Raw genomic sequence first — 21538 nt, 5'->3', positions numbered from 1 at the left:
TATTAGTAATGAATGGGATGATGGTAATGGTGACAATAATGAGGATACTGATAATATTAGAAACACAAATTAATTAATAACTAATAATATAATTTATTAATAATATATGACAGTTAATTTGGCAGCGGCTGATGAGCAGGGGTGTTTCAGCTCATCATCAGCATTGTGTCCGTGAAACTTTGGAAAACCAGATGCGCTATGGTTTTAAATCAGACATGCGGTCACTGACAGCGACATGGTGGTGAAACATGTACTGGCTGACCTCCGGAGGAGGAGAACTATTGATAAAAGACTATGGAATATACTGGACTTTTAAGATCTTATCTCTCTGTGCACTTTATTGCTTGGCCCTTCATATTAGCAAACACTTTTACCACTTTGTATTATGTTTAATATTCATGTATAATATGTATTGAAGTATTTATGTTGTGCTTTTGGGGGAGGAGAGGGAAGGAAGAAAGGAGAGGAAGAAAAGATGGGAAGTTGAGCAGTGGACCAATCCTTCGATGGGTCTGGCCCACCGCGACAACTCCCACAAAACGTCCAAAAATCCATTAAAGATTATACCTCTGGGGTGGACCCCCTCCCCCAACACACACACATACATACACACACACACACACACACGGTACATGGTCGATTTATCAGCCATGTCTTCTATTTTCATCATTATTATTACTTATCATTATTTATTATTCTCCCTTGTCATTACTCATTAGCCATCCTCGTTACAAACATACCTCACGTAATCTAACAAAAGCCAAACTCAACCTCCCAGTTCAATATAAACTGTTGTACTGTACTTATCTTAATGTCCTCATGTCTGTATGTTTTAATCCCATTCAATTGTCCTGTCTTCTTGTAATGTTTTATAGCACCAGTTGTCCTATGCCTTTTTGTGACGTTATACTGCACCAATCAAAATAAAAGTGATTTAAAAAACAGCAGTCAAGAGGAGTGCAGGCAGATAAAATACACACTTAAAAGTAACTAGAAATTAGCATTTAAAAGGTTATTTCCCCCCCCAAAAAAATTCCCGGGGGAAAATGCCCCAGGACACCCCTACTTTTTCTAGGTTTTCTCTACCCACACAACAGTTACTTACAGAAACAGTAACATCAGAAGAGATGTGTGAGTGGATTCCACAGAGATAGTAATTATGCTTTAATTTTCTGTATATGTGAAGTAGTTATTTTTTGCCTAACTTTCAACTTAGGTGAGTTCCAGCAACAGTTACATTTTTTAAGATGTTACCCATAACTAAACAGACCTTAGACCTCATTAATAATAAATCATATATGCATACTGACTCAATGACACAAGTACGCAAGACTATAAACTATAATGCTAACACTACAGTAGCACTAACTTACAAATTTGAAATATGGTGGGTACTTTTTGGACAGCTAGAATGGGAGGATGATGGGAAGTGAATCGATCCCTTGTGGGGGTTTTTTTCACAAGATATAACTCAGTAAATGAACATTTATTGTTTAGTGCCAACTTTAATTTTCATTTAACAGTGACAAGCAGTGAGATTTTTTACACATTTCAAGAGTACAAGCAATGAACAGCATCTAGTGAGCATAAGCATAACATGTAACAATTATATACATTCAATCATAGATAAAAGGAAAAAAATCAAATACCAATCATTCCCATTGAGACATCCTAGAGCCTAAATTGTTATGTTCCACGAGGTCAGACATTGCCAACTCCATTGAAACTCACACTTAGTGACATATTGTTAAATAACTGAATATATACTGTTTATAGTTAAAAAAACAACAAAGCAAAAACACAAATGAAGCATCAAAGTTTACATACATCAGTCTGGGATACAGTACAGTAAAGTGTATGTCCCACTAGATTCTGCTACTTCACAGAGTTATAATAGGCTCAGGGTTTTCTACCTCTACATTCTCTATCAGTTTATTGGTATCGACCACATCAGGCTGAGAGCGTTCACTGTCAAAGTAAAGTGGATTGTCAAAGGTGGGTAAGGGACGAGGAGACTTCTTGTAGAGGAAGAATGCAACGGCTATCAGCGTAGAAATGATAGTAATGATTAGCACCACTACCAAACTCGTGTGGACACGACTGCGAGGATCCTGACCTCCATGAGGCTCTGCACAAAATTCAGCAAGAAAATGTTCAGTCAGTCAGTCAAAACAAAATTTAACTTAAATAAATATGTGATTGCATTTTGCATTTTAACTATAACTTACCAGGTTTTGATCCTGGATCTATGGGTATCACTGTTGGGAAAAGAAGAGGAAAATGCTCAGATCTCTTTTAAGGTATATAAATGTGTGATTTTATCAGCTCCTTCATCCAGATCTAAGTTCCCCTGGAGGGAAGGCTCTGACTCTGTCACTCCCCAGTCTACCTTTAAAATTCTAGTATTAACTTTTCAGCAGTGCACAGTACACACATAAAATTACCCATAAAACAACCAAGATACAGAAGATGATCTGAGGCTGGATGTTGAGTTTAAGGTAGTTGATGGAGGATGACCCCTGTTGTTGTTTTAGAACAAGCCACATAATAACACAAACAATACAATCATAAAGTTGTAGGATATTGGTATTTTTCAACATTATTTTAGCTCTGTACTCCAGCTCAGTAATGGGTCAAAGAGCTAACTTTTAGCTTTACAGGCGTTTGAGGGATTTTACATCCAGGTGTAGCCCTTTTTATATATAGTACCCCAATTTAGTGGGGTTTTTTGTTTTTATTGAATGGCCAAACAGTGGAATGTGCTTGTCACCTGATCACAGTCTAACTGAGGATAAAAAAACTTGAAAAAAGCAAGAATTTAAAATAACTCCATTGCTCGTCTGGTTGAGGATCTCCAAAAAAGATCAACCAAATATTGAAAATGATGAGTTAATTTAAGTTTATCTTAACTTGTCCGATTACATTCTGTCTCGTAAAATTGGGGGACCGTTCATAAAAAGGGCTACAGTTCCTACACGGTTAAATGTCCTCAAATTAAAGCTAAAAGCCAGAACATTAACCTTAAAGTAATTGTTATGTTTTAAATCCAAAGTGCATCACTCGCCTAATCACTTATGACTGCACTGTAGTTGGACGGGGTGCAGAGAAGATATTTATCATAAATGTTCATTACATACTGCAGTATTATATTAAAACTCATCAGGGAGGATTGTAATGACATGGTTTTTGGAGTTTTCTTTTATATATACTCACCAGTTGTGACTGGGTGGTTAACTAGACTCATCAATTATTTCACATGCACTCTTGTAGCCTAATTGATACTCACTTTTGGCCTTAAGAAATATGAAATCTACAAAACTAGATTTCTGCTGGAGAATCCCAGGCAGTTTGTCAAGTATACAGATTCAGGTCCATAGAAGAGATAGATACAATGCAACGCATTGTATTAGAAATTGGTAAATTGGTAATTTATTGCAATACAAAACACATTTCTACAGTAGTTATTTGAGAGAGACTAATTAATCTGTTCTGCATTGTTTACAATAAGGTTACATGGGATAATAATAGCAGAACTTTTTTGGAGGGTGTAGGGTCTATTTAATGACCAGATTAACGTGTAATATGGGATTTTGAGAAAGAAAATCTTGTGCATTTCTCCTATGGCACATACCATTATTTACCATTATTCCCTGCACTGAGATAGCAACTCCCTTATCCAATGCCCACAAAAAAGGAAAATTAATTTTATTAGCTTTTTTAGGAAGACCTTTAACAGAGTCTTGAGTTTGGGTCCCTCTTACTACAGCGAATTTTTGAATAAACTACATGTGTGAGAAGTGCTCATGAAAAGACCATATATTCAAACTACATGGATATGGTGATCTTACCTTTGGGTGTTTCACAGATGTATGCTCTGTCGTGCCATCTGCGACCTGACCTCCAAGTCCCATCTGAGGTTGTGATCTCTCCATAGTCACTATCAGGCTCATCTGGAGCCCAGTTGGTATAGTCCATTACTGTTTTATCCAACCACATCCATGTCCCTAGGGCCAAACAGAAATTCTTTACTATTTTTACTTTGATAGTTTGCCAAATAACCATTTGAAATCATTATGTAGCTGCAATGTGCTGTGTTAGTCCTGTCACGGTCCGTATGAAAAGTAAACAACACAAAATAAAAAAGGGCAACATCTGGTAAACACAATTTTAAAATGGTGAATTAGAGCTAAAAGTATTTTCTTAAATGAAGTCCTTTTTTTGGTTTGGTTCACTCTCATCAGCAGGAAAATTTATTGTATGACAAATTTGTTTCAATGTGCACATGCACGCTCATGCGGATGACGTGATACACATTCCTGCAAATTGTTTCACATTATTCCACCAATTGACAAGTGGCGGTAATGTGATAAGATATGCAGCAATGCACTAGCAAAGGCTGTGAAGAAGAAGGCTGCTAGCCAACAAACATAGATGTAAACAAGCAGGTTTCAGTATGTTCGAAAATTCGGCTTTGCAAATGTTTTATGAGGAAGGAAATGCATTTAACATGTTGGTTAGATCTGAAGGATACACACAATGCGTTTTGGTGAGGAACAATGAATGTAAATATAACTTTTGTTTGTTTACAAGAAAACTCCACAGGGCACATTTAAGTACAGTTTTTCTTTGAAAATATTTTTTCATGTCGGAGTAGAGAGTGTAATCATACCTTTATGAGTTTTATACAGGCCGATCCAGAAAGAGTTCTGGCTATCTTGAAATATTTCAATATTGTCTTTGATGAATTGTTGCTCAGAAGGATCTTCAATGCTAGCCAGGATTCCACCTTCACAACAAAAAACAGTCTTGTTTTAACAATTACTAAACACATATTACTGGGTGCTCAGCAAACTACACACTGTACACTAGATCTAAAATTGTTAAAATCCAATTTTATTTAAACGGAGTGTCTCTTACCATGCCTTACACAGCTACTAGCTGCATCTGCCCATTCAATTTCCTCTGTGACAAACAAATAACAATGACCCTTAAAAGGCAGCCAGGAATAACTCTGGTGGTACTCCACATTCGTCTCTTCAGGGCAAATTCCGGGGAAGTTGGTTGACTCTGTTGGTGGCATATCTGTGAGTGACAGAGACAGTGATGAGGGGATCAACTAATTACAAAATCTCCTACTGTGAGATTCAATGCAGTGAACTTAAAGCCTTTATATACTGGGGCTCTTTGTAATAACTACCCAGATCCTGGATTAAGGCTGTAGTATTGTATCTGAGTGAATGGACCTTTTTCACAAAGTCAGTGGTCATTCATTTCTTTAACTGTTGAAATCACAATCTCACATCAAGGTGGGTATAAAGTAACAAAAACACTTGTTGTGGGCAATGTCCACTGAATTCATTAAAACAGTACTGATATAGGAGCATAGTGCCCTATCAAGTGAAAACCATGCATTTCCAAACTTGGGATAAACTGAAGGATTAGGTATTCCTTTATGGCTTGATAGAAATTGTCTCCTGCTTTGGCTAAATTAACCATTTAATGCATTGACAAATCGATTTTCACAACATAAAAAAAACAAAGGGGTCGATGCAGCTGTACACACAATGACACAAGCCTAATTTGCAGTATAATCCTTTAAACCTACAGAAGTCGACACTGCATGACTGATGGACTGCATTCATTTACATTGCCTGCTAACGATCGTACCTATAGACTGCATGCAAACACTGTTCATGGTCTGATTGCAGAAAGCAGTCCTCCATTTTCCATCCACATCCAGGTACACACAAGGTCGGTCCCTCGTTGGTTCACCTTCAGCCCAGGAGGCAAAGCTCAGGTGCCAGCCATCAACAAACTTAAAATAACCGCTCTGAAAGCAAGAATGGATCAAATGTATTCATATTGAAAATTTTAATTCACCATCCTAATAAAATTCAACACTTTAAATGGCTTTTTAAAATGTGTTACTATGCCAAATAGATTAAACAAATGCACACTTTTATATAACACCCCTGGTGTCAGATAGTTGAAGCCATGTACCTGCTGTTTGTTCAGTCCAATCCAAACAGGAGCTTTGAGATTCATAGCCAGCAGCTCGACATAAGCCTGTGTCCACTCATTTCGCAGGCTAGCTAGGTTGGCTTTATCACCTTCACAGTGGGTCTTGGCATCTTCCCAGGTCAGATTTTTAGTCACAACCTTGATGCTGTCATTTCCCAAAGATACATAAATGTTAGGAATTGTTGGCTCTGGTTGAGGATGGCTATTTGGGTCTGTTGAGAGGAGAGAAATCATGATGAAATCAGAGATGAAATCAGGTTTTTCCTCCCCATTATTACAGACATGATTATTGTCACAGGAACTGTAAGTTAATTTTGTATGATTTAGCCCATTATTTAAAAATTTCTACTTACTGGGCAGAATGGTGCTGTACACCAGATGCAATTTGGGGCTTTAATGTAAGACGTACGTACTGTGTAGATATCGCATGATTCATTTTTAAGCCTCAGACAATTTCTAAAAGAGAAAAAGAATAAACTCACCAAGTTTTCGAAGACAGACAAATCCATTGGTGTCATTGCAGGACTTCATCACCCATTTACCGATGCCAAGGGTAGGACTGCCGGTCATCACAACACAGTCTTCCTGGTGAAGGACATTTGAAATGTTAGGATTGATTGATGTCTAACTCTTTGATGTGTGTTAGTAATTGATATATTATATTATATTATATTATATTATATTATATTATATTATATTATATTATATTATATTATATTATATTTATTACTTTAAAATCAATCTTGAAAATGTTACCTCATTCCAACTTTGATAAAAGGTCCCCGGACGACGTTGATGTTTCTAAAGAGAAGAACAAGATTTTTTAAAATCAAAATATTAACATACATAATGTTTCAAACATTTTTATTTCTGTGAAAGTAACTCAACACCAAGCTAAAATGCAGTGTTTCACTGCCCTCTGCGGTGGAAAGTCAGTTTTAACTTGATTAGTATGTCAGGGTGACAGAAGATGTCACAGTGTACAGCAAGATGAGAAGTTAAACCACTGGAGGTCAGCAAAAACAGGATTTACAGCTGGTGTTAAGTTGCACTTTAATTTTGCAATTTGCTTCACGTTATATACGTATAGTGTGTGTGTGTGTGTGTGTGTGTGTGTGTGTGTGTATATATGTATATATATACTGTATATATATATATATATAGATTGTACTTACAGTATAGCCCCAGTTGGTGTATCGCCTTGTTTTTCCATCAGTCCAGTAAAATCCATCTTGTTTTAAACTATTTAAACCAATCCAAAGGTCTGCAGTTGCTGCGTCGGCCATTTTGGTGATCAAAAATGCTGAAAATGTAGGATGAAATGAAGTAATTTCCCCCCGAATTTTGGCAAAATTTCCAACATAATATTTAATTTACAGTACATTGATCATTTTGCAAGATTATGACTAATTTAGATTTAAATTTGTCTGACAAAACATCTTTACTCATAGTCCACTTTATAGCTTCTTCACTCAGATATTTGATTCATTTTTTTCCAAATATATTTTTGCTGTTGTTTCCAAAGTCAAGAATTAACTTTCACACTCTTTATTTCATATGATTATGATCAGTATAAAAAATATATGGAAAAACAGTAGAACAAACCTTGCACACGCCTTGAGGGAATCGAGACTAAATTACCACCCATGGCAATGCACTGTCTCCTTGCTTCTTCCCAGGTGGCCCCCCGGTTACTAATGATACTGTAACACTGCAGATGAGACATGAAATAGGGATTTTTTACTCTACAACCAAACACTAGCTTTCTTTCATTAATCTTTGATGCCATCTGATCTTAAAAAACGTCTGTGTGCTTATTTCTCTACCACACTGTATTTATTAACTCCATCTTTTTTGTAGCCCTAAAATCATTGTACTGTAACATCCGTTTTTTAAAAAGAGAACTAGACTGTATTTGAATTGCGCTAAGAATGTGTGAAAAGATATTGATAAGTACCATATTTTTGGTGTTTCTTCTGATAACTATCTGTATCACTGTATTGTAAAACTTAAAATTTTACAGTAGAAGGTATTTTACATCTTATGGTGTCTTTTCTTCATTTGTGTTATTTCTTTCTCTCAAATTTACAAACAAGCATGTGAAAGTCATGTTTTCATTTTTTTTCATGTGAAATATCTGAAAATCACATGTATGTGAATTTATCACATGTGAAATGGCGTTCCATATTTGATAAATTCACTTGTGCTTTTTTGTATTTTTATTTACTTTTACTTTATATATGAAGTATTATTAAGGTACTTTTATTATTAGTTATATGCATGTAAGATGCATCTACTTGGTATTGGAAGCAAAAATATAAAGTATAATTATAAAGTACAAAGTATGACTGGATGATGGGACATTACAGTAATTGGCCCTATGTATGTTTTTGGATTTCCTGTGAAGCCCATTAACTATGACGAATCTTTAGTTTTTTCCATCATGCCATTTATGCATGTAGGCTTTCCAAATCGAACTGTGACAAGCCTTCCTTTTACTGCTAAACAAAAATAGTTGCAACACATGCGTAAATTAGTGCATGTCATATGGTGTGGCATACTGTAATTTTGAAAGCCGATTCGTTCACCACACAGTTAGATGTTTTAAACAGTTTTGTAAAACACACCTGGATCCATTCAATGTTCTTTAATGAGAGCCACTGTACTTAAAAAAAACCTTTCAGATCAGACCGGCCCCACGTGACAAAGAATGACTAAAAGCTCAAGATATGACATTTAAAAAGTGGTAGAGAAGGTTTTGCAATGAAGCTCTTTCAGGTTTGAAGGTATACAGTGATTTCTTACCTTTGAGTCAAATTTGGACCACTTGAGTGGGCAGCCACCTTTAGGAGGAACTGTTGGGGCTACAGTGGTGTTGACAGGTGGTGAGCTTCCTCGTTTACAAATGAACTGGTGCTCTTGGCCACAATTACAAGTATGCCAGAAGCCTGAAAGTACAGCAGAGATACAATGAGTAACATTTCACCAGCAGCATTTTACATTTTTTTTGTTAGAGCAGCAGATTAATCTTATCCAGAACATCTTATCTAGGGTTATACTTTGTTTAATTTGTTTAGATTACTCACCCATATAATATGTCATAGTAACACAGTTGTCATCAAATCTATTAGAATTTGGTTGATTTTCATCCCATCTTTGGAACCCCACCGGAGAACCATCCATCCACCTTTAAGAACACACAGTTAAATTGAATTATAATGTGTAATCATGTAAACAATAATTGCTTGATATTAGACCTTTTTATCCGTCTTGATGGTAACAAGACGGATCCAAGCAAACAAATCAAATCAATTACGCTATTCAGTCTACCTACTGTTAAGTACCATTAATGCTTAAAAATAATAATCAATAGGCCCCTTAGAACCAATGATTGACTGTATTGCACTTTATGGCATTCACTGATACTCACCAAAATGACCCATCAAGATCCACTGACAAACCTAAATAATAGGACCCATAGCTTCTGGAAATCTGTGAACACACGCACGCACACACACACACACACACACACAGACACACACACAGAAATACACACATTAAGCTTTAAGACCCACTTTTCTAGTTAGTAAACGTTTTTTTCAAGATGTTCACAATTTGAATGTGTTGTTTATCAAACCAAAAAAAAAACCCTACCTGTTTCCATAAGAAGATATTTTCATCTCTACTGTTGATAGATACCATGTCACCATGCCTCTGCTGACAGAAGTGACGAGCATCATCCATGGACAGTGAGTATCTGTTAATAAAATACTGATTCCCTCTCCACTCAAGCCAACCATCTGAAGTGGTGTTATAGTCTGCAAAGGTTTTAGAAACATATTGACAAATTATGCATTTTAAGAGCTTATTTTTGAGTTTCTGTTACAGCTTAAACTCTGTCCTATGAAAGACAACAGAAAAATGAAGAACTTTTAAATGATACAAGCTAGAAAGTGTCCTGTTCTTTTTGTTGTTGTTGTTGTTGTTGTTGTTGTTGTTGTATCGGGCCAGTCAAGCAGTAGTCAAAATCAATTCAATACACCTGACAATTACCCATCTAAATCACCTGACTAATGTAAAAGTGAAATTTGTTTCACTCTTTGTGACTCTGTGTTGCCTGAGATGTAGGATTAAATTTTATTTAATTTTAAAAAGTTCTTTATGACCCTTTTAGTGAATTTTTATGTTCACATTTTTCTTCTATTTGTTTAATTTGGGTTTAGCAAAACATGTAAAAAAACTAAACATGAGTAAAAGTCAATTATAGGACTTTTGTGATCATTTTGATACCTGCTCATTAGTACAGTAATCTTAACAGTGGAAAATTGTGAGCCTTTTTGAAACCAGCAAAAAGGATAACATGTGACTGAAGTTATACTCGGCCTAACCAGCCATCACTAGTTTCCCAATATGTTGCATTTTATGTTTTTTGTTACCCTGGTTGTGTGTGTGGGGTTATGCAATGTTAACTTACCCACTGTAGTATCATTTGGAGGTGGTTTTGGAGCCACTCCTGTAAGTCCACAAACAAGTATCAATTTCTTGTAGAAAGAAAGCAATGAAATCTGCCATTCGCCCTACTTTGTACTTTGAGTCTAATCTTGCACTGTGGGATAATGTAAATCAGAAGGGGGAGCATGGCAGTAGCATAGGCAGGATTAGGGATCTGACTGCCAGTTTGAGCACTCATGCTGTGAGTTACTGTGGTTAACAGTATCAAGCAAATTACTTGTAATATACAGAGCTACTGCCAGTGTTTGCAGACCTTTCATGATACTAACTGTATTTGAGATTAGCAAAATGATTTTGAATTGATGGTTACCAAACAAAACAGTCCTAAAAATACAAGATGTAGAGTACTTATTTTGGTCTCGTGATTCAGTATTTGATAACCTGACCTTACTTATCCAAAGATGAAACATTTTCCATGTAAAAAGTTTTCGCTTTTTTATGTTTATATAGGTGAACAATAGATTTACAGTACTCTTCAACACTGTAGAAAACAAGTGCTGACTTTCAGCTTTAAGGATGTTTGAGGGAGTTCACACCTGTATTAGGTCGACAGTGTAGGATTTGTAGTCCTTTTTACACATAGTCCCTCAAATTTAAGACAGTTCAGCAGGACAACGATCTTAAACATATAGACTGGCAATATAGACCAGCAAACATATAGACCTGACTAGGAAAGTCAGTCACCTGATCTCAATCCTGCTAAATCTGTTTTACTTGGTGAAAACCAAACTGAAGATAAAGGTTCCCCAAAACAAGCAAATAGTTAAGATTGCTCCAGTACAGATGTGGCATCACCAGGGAAGATAGCAATTGTCTGCAGATGTTGAACCAAATATTGAACATGATGACTTCATTTACATAGATATACTAAAATATAGAGATAGAAAGGGCTACTGTATAATTCTTACACTCAGTAGGCAATTTGTTCATTTTTAACAGCCCCCCATGTTTCCTAGTTTAAATATCTGATCTGACCAAATGTACAATAGATAATTTTTGTAACTCGTAATTATTCAAGTTACATCAACTCTTAACCCCTATTGTTGGAGATGTGTTTGTGATAAAGATATGGCTTGGGTGAAGCTTTGCAGCATGGGAGAACGCAATCACTCCACCACTGAAGCTGGAACTAAGCATGAAAGAGTTTTTTCCTGGATGAAGGTTAAAAATAATTTCAGAAGAGAAAAAACATAAGCGTTCAGTAGCCTACACATTTTTCCAACTGTACCTGCGCGGATCTGACACAGCCAGTCATTGTAACTCTCACAGTTCACATCGTTCCAAGACCCGTCCTCATCCCAGTTATGCATTCTGAATTCAGCACAAGATTCGTCATTATTGTGATTGTTTGGCTCTCCTTCCTGCCAGTGCTGGAAGTTTAGCTGTGAACACAAAGAAACAACAAGAAATACAAAAAATATTGTACATATTAAAAACGAAAAAGACTGAATGATTTCGGTTATCAAATTAGTTGTAAAAAGTAGAACACAGTTAACTAACCGGGGATCCATCACTCCATGCATAACCAGTGTTTGGGTCAGGAAGATGAAGTCCAATCCAGGCTTTTCCATGTCTGCAGTACACAAAATCCTATAAATGATTCATCTGTCCAACCTTATTTTAGAGTGCTTAAACAAAGATGTTTTTGCCCTTGAGAGGCAAAACGTAGCTGAAGCGAAGAGAACTACAGCAAAGATGGTAAAGTTGAAACAACCATTGCAAAGGAGAGGTGCCAGCTGTGTGATGTTCACTGCTGGATTAATGCTTTCGATTTCAGTGTGGGAAAATACAAACATAGTGTGAAACATGTGCCTTCCAGCATGTTGGATCTGTTTTGAACAAACTTGATTGACATTGAGCTTTAGGACAGGTGGTTTTCAAGCCGATTAACATGTCTTAATAGCAGAGTAAATATTATTATTCTATTTCATTTTACTTTTTATTTTTTCACTGTAAGTGTGAATATTTCAACACTTACACTGGTAACTTGTAACTGGTGTTCTGTGCCAGCGCCATTATGTTTGCCTTGATGTGCCAGTTTTTGCGTTTTACAATCGTCTTACATACAGATGGATCTAATAATATATGTATCAATATATTTAGTGCTGCAAGATTTATGTATTTTTTACAGGTGTCTGGTGCTGCAACTATAACTTGAAATTGTATTTAACCAGCTCATACCGTTTCAAAAGTAGCTCAGCAGAGCTGTGGATGCTGAGCAGGTCTCCTCCAATGGCCCTGCAGTAATCCCTGGCCTCATACCAGGTCTTCTCATTTGATCGAGGTCCTGTAAAAAACTTGACAAGAAGTGAAGGTCTGATTAAAGTAGACCAGATATGTACAGGAGTAGAGTAGATGAGTTGAATGGAATTTTCTTTTATTTATTTGTATTTCATTGAGAGAAAAAGTGACGTAAATGAATTATTCATGACCCGTTTTTAAAGACCTATCATCACCTTTTAAGTTGATATAGCAAACTTGTTAGCAAACGGTTGCTACAAGCTGTAAACACAACACTGAGATATTATCGCCATATAGTACATGTTATCAAACAGTGCTTATTTAAACATCCAGCAGATACGAAGCAACATTATCATTCATTTGTAGTTGTGTTCCTTTTTAGCTGCTAAATTTTCCACTATGTTCACTAGTTGGATGCTAACTTTGTCTGCCATTTGGTGCACAGGTAGAGAGTACCTGAGGTAGAGGTGGACAGGTAGTGTACTGTAGGTTTTTAGAGCTTCTCTGAAAACAGCCTAAAAAAAGAGTGAATCAAACAGCTAAACAATAAGCTAAAACTCAATATAAAACTTAATAACGTTGAGGGGAGCTGCAGATTTCGGTGCTAATTCTCTGTAGATTCATCACTACGAGTGACCTCTTTGTCTTTCACATTGTCACCTTGTTTTCACATTGTATTTTGATACATTGATATTGTAAAATTATCGATTTTGTCCACAGTTGCCGTGTTTGCATTATTTTAATTGCCTGCAGTAGCCTAACTGTTCATGTTTAATATATCATGGTGAATGTGGCAGGACACTGGGCAGCTCAAGTGCCTCTTGTTTTGTTGGTATTAGCAGGTAACATGTTTTAAGTGTTTAGCTAAGGTTGACATCTGGTTGTACCTTAGCACAGACGTTTCTTGTCCCCACTCGAGTCCAACCGTCCTCACATTTGGGAGGAGTTTGAGTTGGTGGTTCAACGGTGACAACTGCCCCCTCTGCCAGGTGTTTGCAGATGTATTTCTCCGTATTGTTGCAAGGCAGCAGATCCCAGAGTCCAGCCAAAATCCCGGTTGTCATGGCAACGCAGCCCTGTTTGTAACCTTGAGGTGTAGAGGGGAAGAATAGTCAAAAGTTGTGGAGCTGCTGTTTATGCCCTCTATTTTAAAGATGAAATTGCATCTTTCTCATACCTGGCATTTCAGCATTCCAGTGAGTAAATTTCACTGAGTCTGTGTTGGTCCACACAAATTCATCAATGTTTTTCTGATTTGAGAGGCCCAGCCAGAAGTATTTCTCTGGTCTCAACCCCACCAAGCTGACAAGAAATGCATTATCCACCCTGGAAATATTTACACAAGTTCATGGATTATTTGTCTCATTGAATTACGTGAAATATACTGTATAGTACTTACACACACAGCTGTTACAGGCTAATAAAACCATGAAATGTTCTTACCCATTTGAAACATCAGCTAAGTAGGAGTCTGAGGTCTTGCAGTCATCTTTAGCTTCATCAAACGTCTTTGTCTCTGTTCCTACAAAGTAGCAGTAGGAGCCATGTCTTTTCCAACCCTGTAGGAAACCAAGCACTGATTAGAACTGAGGCATTATGATTTAAAATGGTACAAATCCATTTTGTTCATAAAAGAATCTTTATGAACTCATTTATCTGAGACAACGAGTAAAGTTGTATTACTAGTTTGTTAGCTTTCGTTAGCTTCATATGTGAAGTCTACAGTGCTTGGATTTACATGCTTAGCTGACTTCCAACTGACTGTGATATTGAACCAGTTACTTTTCAAAGTGAATTTTTGAGTTTTAGTCATGCACCCTGATTTTCCAGATGCTTATGAAGGGCAGATACTTTTTCATAGATTACATGTAAACTTTACTCACAGCTTTGCAGCCTATGTCCACATCTACTTCATCTGTGGTGCGTTCAGTGGTACTCTGCTTCATACAGATAAAGCCATGTTTCTCATCACACGAGCGATCCGCCCAGTTCCCATTCTGCAAGAAAGAAGCACTGTAAAACACTTGTATATTTGTAGATTGAATGTACTAAATGGATAGACTACATATACTCATATTCAGAAAGTTTTTTTTCTTTTTCTTGTAAGTATTTTGGTTTAAAAAACTAGGAATAATAGAACAATAATAGTATCTAGTATTTTCCTGCCATCCAATATGCTTTATTTGCTATTTAATGACTCAGAACTTGTCACAAAGCGCAATAAAAATATGTGCGTATTTACGAGTAGTCGCAACCACTTGTAAATTTAGTTCCTACCTACCTGCAATTTGGAAATAAGAAAACATTGATGAATCTGAAAGTTCTTAATTTGTACGTACACCTAAGTTAGGATCAAATCTGTGCATACAAACGTTTCATGAATGAGGCACACAAATGTTTTGACTTTTGTTTTGTTTCTCTTTCTTTTACTTGTTTTTCCTAGGTGGTAATGCAGTTGAATATTTGTTGCACAAATCCGTAGGGCTTTTCTAAAGAATGGATACAACCAGAATGCTAGCTGTGTATGATATGTCCAGATATACTGTACATGTATGGATATAAGAAGGATATACTGTATGTGCACCATAATACCCACATGGTGCTTCTTACCTCTCCCCTGATTAGAACACAGTCCTCTCCATCAGTGGAGACAGCAGGTTCCCCAAATTCCCAGCTGATGAAACTGACAGTAGAGTGGTCAATCCAGTCAAACAGCCCCTCTGTTCTTTTGTCATTCAGTCCAATCCAAAGCTCATCAGTGGATGCTGCAGACATGGACAGTGAAGAATGTACCTCAAATTTCTGACTAACTGTTCACACTGATAACATGCTCTATACACTGAAATGAATGGAGTTACTAGTACCATCCCGAACATTGGTAAATAATAATAATATTGATTGTACATCATTAAGTCTTTCAGCAGGTATTGTGTACATTATATTGTGGCAATTATGGAGAAACATTTTATTACTATAATGGACAAGCTTATGTATTTATTTCTTTAGATATACTATATTTTACTGTATTTCCTATATATTTACTGCAGACCCCTAAGTAAACAGTAAACATAAATACATGAATGATTAATATCTAATTTTGAGATTGTTAATATTTAGGATGCTTTTGACATAATTATAATGAACTTAATGAATTTGGACATGAGGCATGCAGTGCACTGGAGGTGAAAATATGACATCTTGTCCTGATATATGATTTCCACTTGGATGAGAAAGTAACCTCATTGATTAAAAATTAAAAAGGTCCTAAAAATAAATCTTACTGTCTTTCTTAAACTTGCAGTCACAATTTATAATGTTTACAGTTATTTTAAGTCTCAGTGTGCGCATGTGTTCTCACTTCCTATTTAGACTTGTTGAGGTCTTAGGATTCTCGTATTGAATCCAAAAAAAAAAAGTTTTAAAATCAGTTTAAACAGACCAGCACAATCTCAGTCGTTTGAGAAGGTTGGACTGTCTTCTTGTCTATTGTCTTCACTTACCGTATCCAAGTTGAGAGAGGACAAAGCTTTGGTCCTCCACATTGCGGATGCTGACTAGGTCTCCTCCTTCTTTGCGGCACTCTCTCTGAGCATCAGTCCATGTTTGAGGAGAACGGTGAAGGTGGAAGCAGTGGCCATTGTAGGGAATCCAAGGGTTTGAACAAAATCCTTGCTCAACTGATGATGAAAAGAACAAAGACAGGGCATTGAATGACTGATATCCTACACTGAATGTCCCACATAAAGAAACAATACAGTAGCCAAAGGAGGGTAGAATAGTGTAGAGTAGAATATTTTCCTGTACTTTGTGGAGGAGTTGGCGGAGCCCCGTCTTTGTAGCAGATGTAGCCCATTTTCTTGGCGCAGGATGAACTTTGCCAAGACTGCTGCCCAGCAGAGTCAAGAAGTGCACAGTTGTGTCCCGGATTAGGAAGTGGATTTCCTAAAACAAGATGTTGGTTTACCTTGAGATACTCTCCTTATGAGATCCACATACATGGTGTCCTTGCAAAGAGTTTCACATCAGTTATAACTTTTGCCTGTTTCAGTGATGTGAAATTACAAAATCATTCATAGGATTTATTGTAGTTTCAAATATGAATAAAATACTGCATTTATACTACCATTTAACTAGAGAAATTGACTAAGACAGCCTTGGTTTCTTGTATCTAAAATCATTAGATATCACAAGGTATGACATTTCATATAATTCTGTACAATACATACAATAAAACTGGATTAAAGGGAGAATTGCTACGATCCAAGTTAGAATTACACAGAAAGAAATGCTAATTATTATTGACAGGATGTAAATAAAGTGTTTAAAATGTTGTTTTCTATTTGGGTTTGCCTTGTTAAAAAATGTAAACCTATATTAACTGTTTTTGGCCACTTGGGGGCAGTGGCAACAAGCTGTAAACACAACACTGACATATTATCACCTTGTAGTTGGTATAGCAAACTTGTTTGCAACATGTTGCTTATTTACACATCCAGCAGATACGAAGCAACATTAGCATTTATTTGGAGAGTAAACCAAAACAGTAAAGTTGCAGGCTGCAAAACCAAAACAATGAGCTGAAAGATGCTAAAATGCTCCAAAGAGCTGAGGGGATCTGCAGAGTCAGGTGATAATTGTTGTGAACAATTGTCTTTTTAGCTTTTGTTACCTTTTTAGCTGTCCCAGAGCATCAGGCAGCACAGCTAGTGGCAAAGACTGTTTTATTACTTAGAAAAAGCTAAAGGCTCAAGTCTTGTTGTTACATGAGTTACCACCCTTGTAGACTAGTTACAGGTTGAATTTATGCTTAATACAACATTTTTTCAATTACTTGTCATTAAACTACTGTATAGCTCAGGAGTTATAGGGTCTTTGCTTAAGGAAGTCCAGCAGAGCATTTTAAACATTTTTACTGGAGTGAAGACTTACCTGTATCCCATCTCAGATAACGGAAGGGCTTTGAATCAGACCACTGCCAGCCATGTTCTGGGTCCAGGACCAGCCCAATCCAAAGTTTGTGTTTCCCTGATCCCAATAGTGCTGTGTGTTTATGTGTGTTTGTGAGAGAGGGACAAAAAAGGAAAAGGACAGAGTAAAGGAATTGTTCCTCTTTTCCACATTGTTCCTCTTTTTCATTACTTAATAACACAAAAAGACAAAATCACAGTCAACAAGCACAAAGAAATAAACCAAATGCATCAAAACACAAGGGTAGCAATGTAATGTGTAGAGAAATCTTACAAGATGAATCATATCCCTAATGACCATCAGGCTAAAACAAACAGTGTGTGATGAAGTTATACTGAATGCATTGAGGATGATTGGCAGGGCACTTTAGGCCTGATTGGACCTTCAGATTTGCAGACAAAGTGCAGAGGCTTCATATCACTCCTGAACAAAATGGATTTCACAATCTCTCCTCTGTGCTCACAGTGTCAAAGTGATCTTTGAACTCACTATTTAGGGAAACAGAAGGTTGGTGTTAAGGTTCTGGAGCTCTTGAAATAACTGGTGTCTTAAAGGTTAAAGGGAAATTCAAGGAAACACCCACTCTTGAAAGTCATCAAATTGACAGGAATAGGTGCAAAACGTAACTGGTAGTCATTTCATCTATGATTTCCAGTTTTTTTTACTAAAAGAGACCTACAACCCTTGCCTCTATTATCGAGTTGAATAATATTATTTCAGCTGTTTGAAATGCAAAAAAGCTAAATTCAAGAATTTTCTTGAAATCAAGAGATACGATCTTTGTGTCAGTGAAGAAATATGCCTTGCGTCATATAGAAAACTCCCGAAACATGGAAAACTGCACTGTGAACACGTTAAATCAGCAATTTAAATAGTAACTTATCCAAAAATGGTTTATATATATATGATCATGTATAGTGAAAGTATTACACAATTGATGATAACTTAAGGGTCCTTTTAAATTAACATGACATTTCATAAGAACATTTTTTCTCAAATTTCAGTCTTTGTTGTTTCTTGATTTAATAATAATTACATATAACATTTTTAACCCATGTGATATAAGCAATTTTTAATAATTTCTGTATAAAGTAACCACTCTGTGTTGGGTCAGAATGGATCTGTTTCAGTACCAGCAAACATCCACCGGATGGCACCTTACCTGAGATAAAAGCCTGCTCATTGGGATCGCTGATACTGACCAAGGAGGCACCCTGCTGTTTGCAGCTGACTTCAGCCTGAGACCAAGTCAGAACTGACTGTGTGTTGAGCTGGTAATACGCTCCTGTTACAAGGTTTTTCCCCCAGTGTTGTGTGGCTGTGCATCAATACAGAAATATGGAAAACAAAATGTTTCAGTCACTCAAACATTTTCATTTTTCACTGTAACCTAAAATTGTGTCCTCATACTCCATGCTTTGTAATAAGCATCAAAGATGTTGACTAAACTAGCGGTAGGTCTCTAATCAGGACAACAACTTGTAAAATAATCTAATGTGTGCTCTGAAACCAAATTAATCTGACTAAAGATGCATGCTTAGTGCTGGCATGTGCACTAAGCATGCATCTAACTCACTGTAGTGAGATGTAAATCTTAAATGCAGTACTCACAAGTAGTCGGGCAGTATCCCCACTGTTCATGTTCATACTTTGTTCCAACCGCACACCAAAGACGCTTCGTTGAGGAGTCGTACGTAGTGCAGTCTCCAAACCACCGGTCTTTGTACAGGAAGGGAAACATGCAGGTCTTACCAAATGCATTTCCGTCAATGGTATAAAGTTCTGAATGGGGGGAAAAAAGAAGTTCATCAAATTACATCTTCTTAAATTGAACTGTCAAATAAATTATTCTGCAAAGATCTCTAGGGTCTAGGACAGACCTAAATCATTTGTTTGTTTTATCTCTTCACTACTGATTTACTCCAGGCATGCTCATCCTAAATCTAGTGAGAAGGAACTTGATGCATCATTCTACATGATCATGCTTCACCTGACACTTAGAATCAATAGGTTTTGTGATTATAGTAGGTGTTGGATAAATCCCGGTAAAAATAAAGAGCAGTCAGTTAACAACCTGCCCATCAGCAGCAGGGGCCTACATTAGCCAAACAATAACTGATGTGAGTCTGTTTAAAAGAAGAGTGCTCTCAACACAGTAAAGTGTATTTGCTCATGTATTGTGTTCTTAGGTTTCCATGGCTATTCACTCCAAAGCAGATGTTTTCATACTGTACCTCTGTATGTTCTCGTGCATGCACCGCTGGATGTCCCTGTGATTGTGAAGTGGTTATTTGGCCCGACAGTTCTGGAGAGCGTGATTGATTCGTCAGGTTTGACTTCAATGTAGAGCTGTTGGCCCTGGAGGGCAAGCAGTGTTTCATTCCTGCATTCCCACTTTTGGAGGTCACTCTTGTCGTCACAATCATAGAGGCTTACTTCACTCCCCAGACTTTTTCCCTGCGCTCCCAGGCACTTTCTGGTTGAGGTAACAAAAAGCCGATCACCAGTAGTCCAGCGCACATCGAGGCAGCGGGTTGATTTTTTCAGCAAACAAAAACCAGTGGCCTTGTTAGTGAGTGAGAATGGGGAATCTGCAGAGATGTGAAAAAAAATCTGTTTAAATGATGTTTTTCCAATTTCCAACATGTATATATGTATGTTACCTTGTAATAGATCAAAACCATCCGAAATTGGATTATTGACAGCATTAACTTCATAAAAACATGTTTTAGCTTTTTATTGCAGAAGATAACAAGAAAACATTGTTTCCTGTTTAACTGTGACAGACTAGAGATGTGTTCAGAGCATCCTTGAAATACACTCTGTTGCTGTAGTTGTGTCAATTCTTTGTGTAGCCCAAATTTACACGTTTAGAGCTTTTTTTTATAAGGCTTGTAACAATGACATATCAACTTATAATCATAATTGACAAAATTCCCTTAATCAGGTTTAGCTGTAGTTTTGACTACCATTGTGTAGTTAAGCGAGAATCAATTCCAATACAACAAAAGTTCAGTAAAACAAATGTATGAAGATTGCTGAACCTTACATCAGTACCAAGACATATTAGCTCACAAACTTACCCGGAACAAAGCCTTAGCATACAGAATATGTCACATAAGAAAGCTTGGCTGCATACTGTACCATTTGCTGTTGAACATTGACATGTTGAGATGAAGAGCACGAAGGCTGCTAGAGTTATCTTTTTGGTCAGCATTCTTCTGATAAGTCTCAGAGCAGCAGACATTGTCCATGCATTGCAAGCAGAGGACCTTGTGAGCATGAACATGAAAAGGAGGAATCTTAATACCACTGACACTGTCAGTTTTTTGTTTTTTTTTTCTTTTCATTGAGAAAGTGTCATGTTTCAGATTGGCACATTTCAACATTTTGCTACTGGTAAAAAGGGGGGTTGGGAGGGAAGTAGGGGCAACTTACACAAACACACCCACACACAGACATGCTCGCGCAGATGTCATTCTCCAGAAATGGCAAAAAGTGGCCCCATTCACTTCCTGTCCTGGAAAAAATTGAAGTGTAAGAGTTTTATGCTGAACATGACTCATCAGAGTCAATGGTCCAGTCTAGCATCCACCCTCACAGACTTTGATGACCATTTCTGATATCTGCCACTGGTGTCTGCAAGAGCTCAGGACCTGCCCACTCTGACACTGGCAAGAGCTGACTTTTCATTGCACTTTGATGTAAAAAAACAAAAACAAATGGGCATGACATTGATATTCTGAAACAATAAAGAAAGATAATAAACATTGAAAGAGATGATACATTTGCAGTC

The 21538-nt window shown here is 36.9% G+C and overlaps 1 protein-coding gene across 1 annotated transcript; it reads right to left on the bottom strand.

Moving 5' to 3' along the window:
* Positions 1 to 1467: 1467 nt before the first annotated feature.
* LOC122887637 (macrophage mannose receptor 1-like) lies at positions 1468 to 21073 on the bottom strand. The gene is made up of 31 exons (XM_044221079.1): positions 20887 to 21073; positions 19977 to 20333; positions 19354 to 19524; positions 18905 to 19060; positions 17704 to 17814; positions 16579 to 16716; positions 16275 to 16451; positions 15385 to 15539; positions 14658 to 14771; positions 14218 to 14333; positions 13952 to 14100; positions 13662 to 13861; positions 12715 to 12830; positions 12034 to 12106; positions 11762 to 11915; positions 10496 to 10534; positions 9676 to 9839; positions 9452 to 9513; positions 9108 to 9208; positions 8827 to 8969; positions 7627 to 7732; positions 7197 to 7324; positions 6778 to 6822; positions 6504 to 6606; positions 6001 to 6233; positions 5668 to 5830; positions 4918 to 5082; positions 4670 to 4786; positions 3849 to 4004; positions 2229 to 2258; positions 1468 to 2128 (listed from the first exon to the last, which is right to left on the bottom strand). Exons 1-31 carry the CDS (start codon positions 21029 to 21031, stop codon positions 1881 to 1883), a joined length of 4335 nt encoding a protein of 1444 aa, XP_044077014.1. The 5' UTR covers positions 21032 to 21073; the 3' UTR covers positions 1468 to 1880.
* Between the last annotated feature and the right edge of the window lie 465 nt (positions 21074 to 21538).

Source organism: Siniperca chuatsi, linkage group LG13 (assembly GCF_020085105.1).
Source record: "Siniperca chuatsi isolate FFG_IHB_CAS linkage group LG13, ASM2008510v1, whole genome shotgun sequence".
Taxonomy (NCBI): Eukaryota; Metazoa; Chordata; class Actinopteri; order Centrarchiformes; family Sinipercidae; genus Siniperca; species Siniperca chuatsi.
The sequence above is the reverse complement of the archived record's forward strand: the minus strand, read 5'-3'. Positions and strand labels throughout refer to the sequence as shown.